At 46.8% G+C, this 7217-nt stretch overlaps 1 protein-coding gene and 1 non-coding gene across 2 annotated transcripts; both read left to right on the top strand.

Annotated features, from left to right (window-relative positions):
* Positions 1 to 2728: 2728 nt before the first annotated feature.
* Positions 2729 to 5140, top strand: LOC123103175 (peroxidase 4). Its single transcript, XM_044524674.1, has 3 exons — positions 2729 to 3207; positions 3335 to 3500; positions 4570 to 5140. Exons 1-3 carry the CDS (start codon positions 2800 to 2802, stop codon positions 4959 to 4961), a joined length of 966 nt encoding a protein of 321 aa, XP_044380609.1. The 5' UTR covers positions 2729 to 2799; the 3' UTR covers positions 4962 to 5140.
* Positions 5141 to 6622: 1482 nt separating this feature from the next.
* On the top strand, positions 6623 to 6704 carry TRNAS-UGA (transfer RNA serine (anticodon UGA)). Its single transcript has one exon. It is a non-coding gene; the product is annotated as a tRNA-Ser (tRNA).
* Positions 6705 to 7217: the final 513 nt, after the last annotated feature.

Below are 7217 nucleotides of genomic sequence, written 5' to 3'. Positions count from 1 at the left end.
TGTGCCTTCCGAGATTTGGAACGAGAGGAATGCTAGAGTTTTCACAAATTTGCATCTTTGCCTACGATTTGTATTTGATAACATCAAGAGAGAGAGAGAGAGAGAGAGGGGGGATAGGTTGTGGTGTATCGCCGGGACGAAACACTTAGGCTTCATTTGGATTTCGGGGGAGCTATTCCCAGGGAGCAAGCGCCTCGGGTGAAATTAGCTTGTGCAAACTTGAACCAACGTGGAAAATCTAGATCGCCCTTTGGCTCTCGGGGCTCAGGGGTAACTGGGGATTGGGGAAGGCCGCAACGCTCGAGGGTGGAAGGAGCGGGCGGCGGCGCTCTCGATCGCCGTTAGTGAGTCGCGGGAGCGAGCGAGACGGGGATTTCCTCCACGACCCGTGGAGGCCTGGAAATCTCGATCGGGGAAGGGACGTGGAAAGTGCTAGGGTCGCTCCCCTTTGTGGGTCACCAAATGCGGAGGTACGCTCCCCCGGATCGATTTGGCCCTCAGCCAAGGAAAGGAGGGGGATCCCGGTAGGATTCCTGGTTACCAAATGAGCCTTTAGGGGCCATCATTCCGGGAGAGTTAGTCCATTAGAGATTTCGGCTTGGGCCTTGTACATGTCTTTCTCCTAGCTTAATTAATGAAAAGGCAATGCTTTTGCCTTGTTTCAGAAAAAAAAATACTACTACTAGCTTTGACCTAACAATATCTACTACATTTTGCTCGAAAAAAGTCTTAAATTTAAGCAGTACATGTCTCTTGAGATAGTTTTATAGTAGTAATACAAATGATAATGAAAATGATGATGATGATGATGATAATAATAATAATAATAATAATAATATGATGCAGGAAGATTTAAAAAAATGAGCTATGAAGAGTCTTCTTTTTGCGGGGGGCTATGAAGAGTCAAAGGGGCATAAACTCATATGCTGGTTGCAGGGGGCTGGTAACTTCCTATTGCATCATATGGATGATGGATCTACCGACCATGTAACACTATATGTATTATACTTCCTCCGTTCATAAATATAAGATATTTTGAATATTTCAATATAGATTACGCACGGACTAAAATGAATGAGTAAACAAATAGACTAAAACGGAGGGAGTATTATTCTCTACTCTTTAATTTAATTTGTAGTAGGTAATTCACCTGCTGCCTTCCATAAGAAAAAACATCAACCTCAGGTGTTATGGCATCTTTACGAAAAAGTACTTCCTTGAGAATATCATCCTTTTTCCTTACTAATATAAAAGATGATGAGCAGTCAACATCACATGGTAGCTAAACACAGACCTGTGTCACTCGTGCGGTTACACTTACTTTTTGCCAGTCAGGAACAGAGAAATCCTTAACGGATGAGCCACGATATGGGACGTCATATCATGGGATGTTACCAACTCGGATGTGTGTCCAACTCACGTCTCTCCACCCGCATCCATATATTGGAGGTGCCGGCCAACCCTAACCGCTACGAAGAACAGATTACATCTACTCTGCCTCCACGTGCACTGCCCACCATCATTCCACTCCCTGTTGTTTTCACCGGCGACCCCACCCAGTCCACGGCGTGCATGGTTGACGGAAGAGCATGCCTCCGAAACCCGTTTGTCGAGATCCTGTACGGGAGATGTGCGATTAGGTTTTCGAGGAGCGTCTCCTACGCAACTGTTCACCGCTGTTTGTCTACTTCATCTACATTGTCATCGCCTTCGCCATCACTATGAGTCAGCAATCCAAAGCCGACCGACTCGCCTGTTGGAACTGAGGATCGACGAACGATCAAACAAGAACACGAAGAGACGAAATTTTGCCGGGCAACAAACGCCCTCCCCCGGCGACGAACGCCGAGGCCTTTTTCTCTCTAGTATTCAACTCGGCTCATACCACGTCAGGCTACAAACTGGAGGCGCACACACGCACACCACACACGCACACGCACACATACATACGCCTAACGTGGTTTACTCTATCATACTTCCCCTAAACCACGATCTTGCCGTCGCCGGAGTTGTTGCAGCTCTCATTATTGTCGTTGTCACGGCCGTAACCCAGTCCGCGGACCCGATCCGGCGCACCGACGCCGGTAGCACCGCCACGGACCCGACGTGGCGCACTAACATCGGTCGCACCGTGCTCCGTCACGACCCCAGCGACATACGCCGAGCTCCTTCTCCACCGGCGACACACGCCCGACGCGCCTGACCCTCATGAACAGTAAATTATGTATTCTTTAATTTAATTTATACTAGTATGTATAATTCACCAACTATCTTCCGTAAAAGAAACCATTGATCTGATAATCTCAGGTGTTATATATGGCATCTTCATGGAAAAGTACTTTCCTACTAAGAGCACCTTCTGATGAGAATACCATCCTTTTTTCCTACTAACATAAGAGATGATGAGCAGTCAGCATCATATGGTAGCTAAGCTTTATCGTCGCCTGATCGAGAAAAGGCGACGACGCCCTTTTACTTAGCCGTGTCGCCCTTTTTTGCTTTCACAGGCTCAAGTCCAAGTGTTCTCACTCACCAAAACCTGAAGCAGTGTACGTACGTGCCCTAGACAACGGTGCTTCAGTTTCAACTCAAAGTCCAGCAGAGAGTTGGTGGAAAAGATGCTGCAATCTAATCATGTTTTTCCTTTCTTTCTTTCAAGCACCACATTGCCACCACAAATAATTCATCTGTGCAAATATGCTATAAATACCCACGCCCCAGCAAGCTAGCTCAAGGCAACACACGCACGCTCAATAGTCTGCACTGCACACGCACACACAGTCGGGTGCGATCGAGAGCATGGCTGCTGGCATGAATGCTAGTGCTCTGTGCTTCGTCCTGCTAGTCGTCATGGCGGCCGGCGGGGCGTCGGCGCAGCTGTCGACGGGGTTCTACTCGAGCTCGTGCCCGGGCGCGCTGGGCGCAGTCGCGTCGGTGGTGCAGTCGGCCGTGGCGAAGGAGCCGCGCATGGGCGCGTCCATCCTCCGCCTCTTCTTCCACGACTGCTTCGTCCAGGGCTGCGACGGGTCGCTGCTCCTCGACGACACGCCGAGCTTCCAGGGGGAGAAGACGGCGATGCCCAACAACGGGTCGGTGCGAGGGTTCGAGGTCATCGACGCCATCAAGGTGGCCGTCGAGAATATCTGCCCGGGCGTCGTCTCCTGCGCCGACGTGCTCGCCATCGCCGCCAGGGACAGCGTCGTCGCCGTACGTATAGGAGCCTGCCTACTCCGACTCCCCATGCATACGTTAACGTACTTTTTAGTTCGTTAGATTATACTGTATACGTGCAACGAACGACATGCATGCTGAAACTGTGAGCATGCATGTGTAGCTGGGCGGGCCGAACTGGGCAGTGAAGGTCGGGCGGAGGGACTCGACGACGGCGAGCTTCAGCGGCGCCAACAACAACATCCCCCCGCCGACGTCGGGGCTCGCCAACCTCACGTCGCTCTTCGCGGCGCAGGGACTCTCCCAGAAGGACATGGTCGCGCTCTCCGGTGCGTACCTCCACCCATCGCTCAAAGCAATACATAATTGTTATTATTTTTGCGTAGAATAATTATTTTATTGCCATTGCATTACAACCAACTAGTCCCAAGTACTCGTCAATTTATTGACTGGTGGATGATCACTGGTGCTTAAGAATGCAGTGGGAGTATGTACCTAATCTTTCGTCAAATAAAGAGAGGGAATGTAGCACTGATGTACAGTAATTAACAAGAAGGATGGCGACAAGAATCGATTCCCATGTGGGAGAATATGAACCGTTTCACACTCTGCTTCTACTAGCTTTACTAGCTAGCTAGCTACACTGCACGATACAGCTGTAGCAGGCATGATCGCCAGCCGAACTGATAGCTAAGTTTTGACTTGAAAGCCTGGACATTGTTAATTTACTGGTGACGAGTTCAATCATCGGTGATTATTGAAATTTGAAAGTAATTACTCGTACTACCAATTAGAAGTAGTTTCCATTACTTTTTAGGCCGACGAAAAAAACTGGCATTGGCATGTGGTTGCCGGCATGGGTTTCTAGAAGAACCTCTTAGTTGTATTGCATGTTGCATGTCACAGATCTGAGGCCAGTATTCTAGCAGCCAGGCCACTTAACTTTTTCAGTGAAATGGCTGGCTCTGGCTTTAGTTGAAAGATGCCTCCCATCACATATTCACGTGTCATTGCACTTAATATTATTAAAGAAAAGATAAAGCTAGCGGTATATCTCGGCTAGTGCTTTATCTATAGAACGGGGCGAGAGCCCATTTTAAGAGAAGAATAAAGCCGGCATCCCATATATCCAACTTGATTATAAATTAATGACAACCACACATGCATATGATTCCTTCTACTCTGTTCCATCACCGACTCAAATTCCCTTTTCTTTCTTCCATTATTTTTAGAGAATATACACACTTAGTTGCAAAGTAAGTGATAATTGAGTAAAAGTGCCAAAACGTTCCTTTGGGGAAAAAGGGCCCAAACGTTCCCTTTATTTTAAAAGGGGAAACTGAAGTATCCCTCATCACAAATTCTGTTTTCTCTGATTACATGGATGTACCTACGCAGGATCTCACACCATAGGCCAAGCTCGCTGCACGAACTTCCGAGCACACATCTACAACGAGACTGACATCGACAGCGGCTTCGCCGGGACCCGCCAATCGGGGTGCCCTCCTAACTCCGGCTCCGGCGACAACAACCTAGCACCGCTGGACCTCCAGACCCCGATCGCCTTTGAGAACAACTACTACAAGAACCTGGTTGCCAAGAAGGGGCTCCTGCACTCCGACCAGGAGCTCTTCAACGGTGGGGCCACTGACCCCCTGGTCCAGTACTATGCCAGCAGCCAGAGCGCTTTCTTCGCAGACTTCGTGGCAGGCATGATCAAGATGGGAGATATCTCGCCGCTCATAGGGAACAATGGAGAGATCAGGAAGAACTGCAGGAAGAGTAACTAAAATAACTATTACGATCAAGGTGATACAACGTATGTATTGAGAGATCCACGTTTTGTTGAAAGTTTGTGGTTCCACCTCGTTTTTTTATTTTTTGTGCTTCCACAATTGTGAAATTAATATGTACTCAGTGATACGTCCGTTCATTGAATAATTCGACAATATATGAACCGTTTGTGTCATTGTGTGTTGCATCATTTCTACATTTCACATGTAGTACTTACGAGAGAATAGATGATTGGAAGACAAGTCATATAAAGCTCTTTCTCCCGACGTCACCAGCAAGCTCGTGATTCGCCTCCCCTCAGCTTACCGCTCCGGCGACCAGTGACGGGGAGGGGAATCCTGGTGCCTCCGTTTCAGTTAGTAGTCTAGGTTAGGTTTTTGTAGTCCTTGCAGGTATGGCGCTCGGCGGATGTCAACGATTCTTCTTCGAGTTTATCATCTAGGCTCGGATCCTTCTCGAGTTGGCGTAGCCGATGGAGCTCCGTCGTAGATTCATATGGTCTCCTTGGGGTGGTGAGGTTAGGGTTTCTCGTCATGTGACGAGATTTGGTGTTAGTTGCTTCAAATATATGCAAGGGTTTAACGGTGATCACTATGGCTTCAGGGCGCTTGTACTTAGGGGCACATCCACGAAGACTTTCCGGCTGTCGTCGAAAAGGTCAAGTCTGCTCCGATTACGGAGCAGCCACAACGGTTTGTCGGTGACTCGTCTTGACGGCAGTAGTGCGTTCGGTGGTCTCAAAATCTTGATGTAATTTTTATTATGTTCGAGCTGGTAAACTTTTGTATTAGGTTGATGCTTCTCACAATAAGAAAAGGCATTAAAATAAGGGCATATAACCATAGATGGAACAAGTTAACCTAACGTACCGTAAAAAAGCGGAATTGAACGGTCTAAAATCCTAGCTAGAGTCTAGCAGTGGGAGGGTGCGTCCCATCCGTGTGTCGTGAGTGCAGCATGTCCTACTTTTTTTTTTTCCTTTTATGCTTTTGAGGGATGCAGCAAGTCCAACATCCTAGCTACTCCGACACGAGGTTACATATATGGTCATCAGTTATCTACTCAATGCCGGTTAGTTACGCTAAAGGCAACGTCGATGTCGATGATGCGCAGGTGCAGGTGCAGGTGCTTTTCTCAATTAGCCACCAAACGATGATTTGATTGCGACGAACTAACAATATTTGTCGGCCACAGTCAAGAAATGTATGCATGTTTATGCATGTTCTTTGTCCTCGGATAGCTTACCACCCATATGCGCCAAGTGGTAATATATGTACATATTTATATAATACATATTTCTAACGGCCGGGGTTGCTTTTTCCACGATGACCGCTGTCGGCCTGGGTATGTTGACACTTACCTATGTACCAGAAAGATTACATAGCAGATTAAGCTTTGGAGCAAATCGTGCCTGACATGAACGTGCAGAACAGCGAAGGGATTAGAACTGCATGCGTAACATTAAAGGGAACATTAGCATTAACATCAACATCAACGTGGCTGCAACTGTAGCATTTCTATTTAAACGACGCGAAGTCGCGTAAGGAATCGGCAATGTTTCTCGTCGGCTCAGGGTTGCAGTCGGCGTTGATAGTTTCATGCTACGTGATATTTTCCTCTTCAATAGATACCATGTTATGAAGAACAGAATGACAAAGTCGATATGTCCGAGTGGTTAAGGAGACAGACTTGAAATCTGTTGGGCTACGCCCGCGCAGGTTCGATCCCTGCTGTGGACGAATTTTTTTTCCCCTTTGCGCTCCCCCCCTTTTCTCCAGTCAAATACCAGCAAAAGAGGTCATTTGTGCTGTTATATTTTTTTATACATATAGTTATATTAAATTTCTTTAGTTTTTAAACAACGTCCGGCCTTTCATTTTCTTCGACAAACGGGCTGGTGCTAAAGATATCGGTTCTGTAGTTAAGTCGCTCTCACGACCTTGACTCGCCAACTTCTTCGGTACTTAATGTTGCTTTCCTGTCTTTCAATTTCTATTCATCTGATGTGTTGAAGCTTGGGAAGAAGCTTTGGAATTGACACCTTACATTTTTTCATATATGGTTTTAACAGATAAACTATGTTACACTATTTTATGCAATCAAACAACAGGAAGAAAATTGCACTATAAGTCTTATGAAACAACAGATTATTCACCGTAACCAAAACATCTGTGCCTCCACATCAGAAGCAATTAGTGATGGCTAAAGAAAGAGATTTTCAATATATGTGAATCAGGAAAAATACACGTTGT

The sequence above is a fragment of the Triticum aestivum genome, chromosome 5A (genome assembly GCF_018294505.1).
Source record: "Triticum aestivum cultivar Chinese Spring chromosome 5A, IWGSC CS RefSeq v2.1, whole genome shotgun sequence".
In the NCBI taxonomy this organism is placed as follows: Eukaryota; Viridiplantae; Streptophyta; class Magnoliopsida; order Poales; family Poaceae; genus Triticum; species Triticum aestivum.
This window is presented reverse-complemented; position numbering and strand designations above follow the sequence as displayed.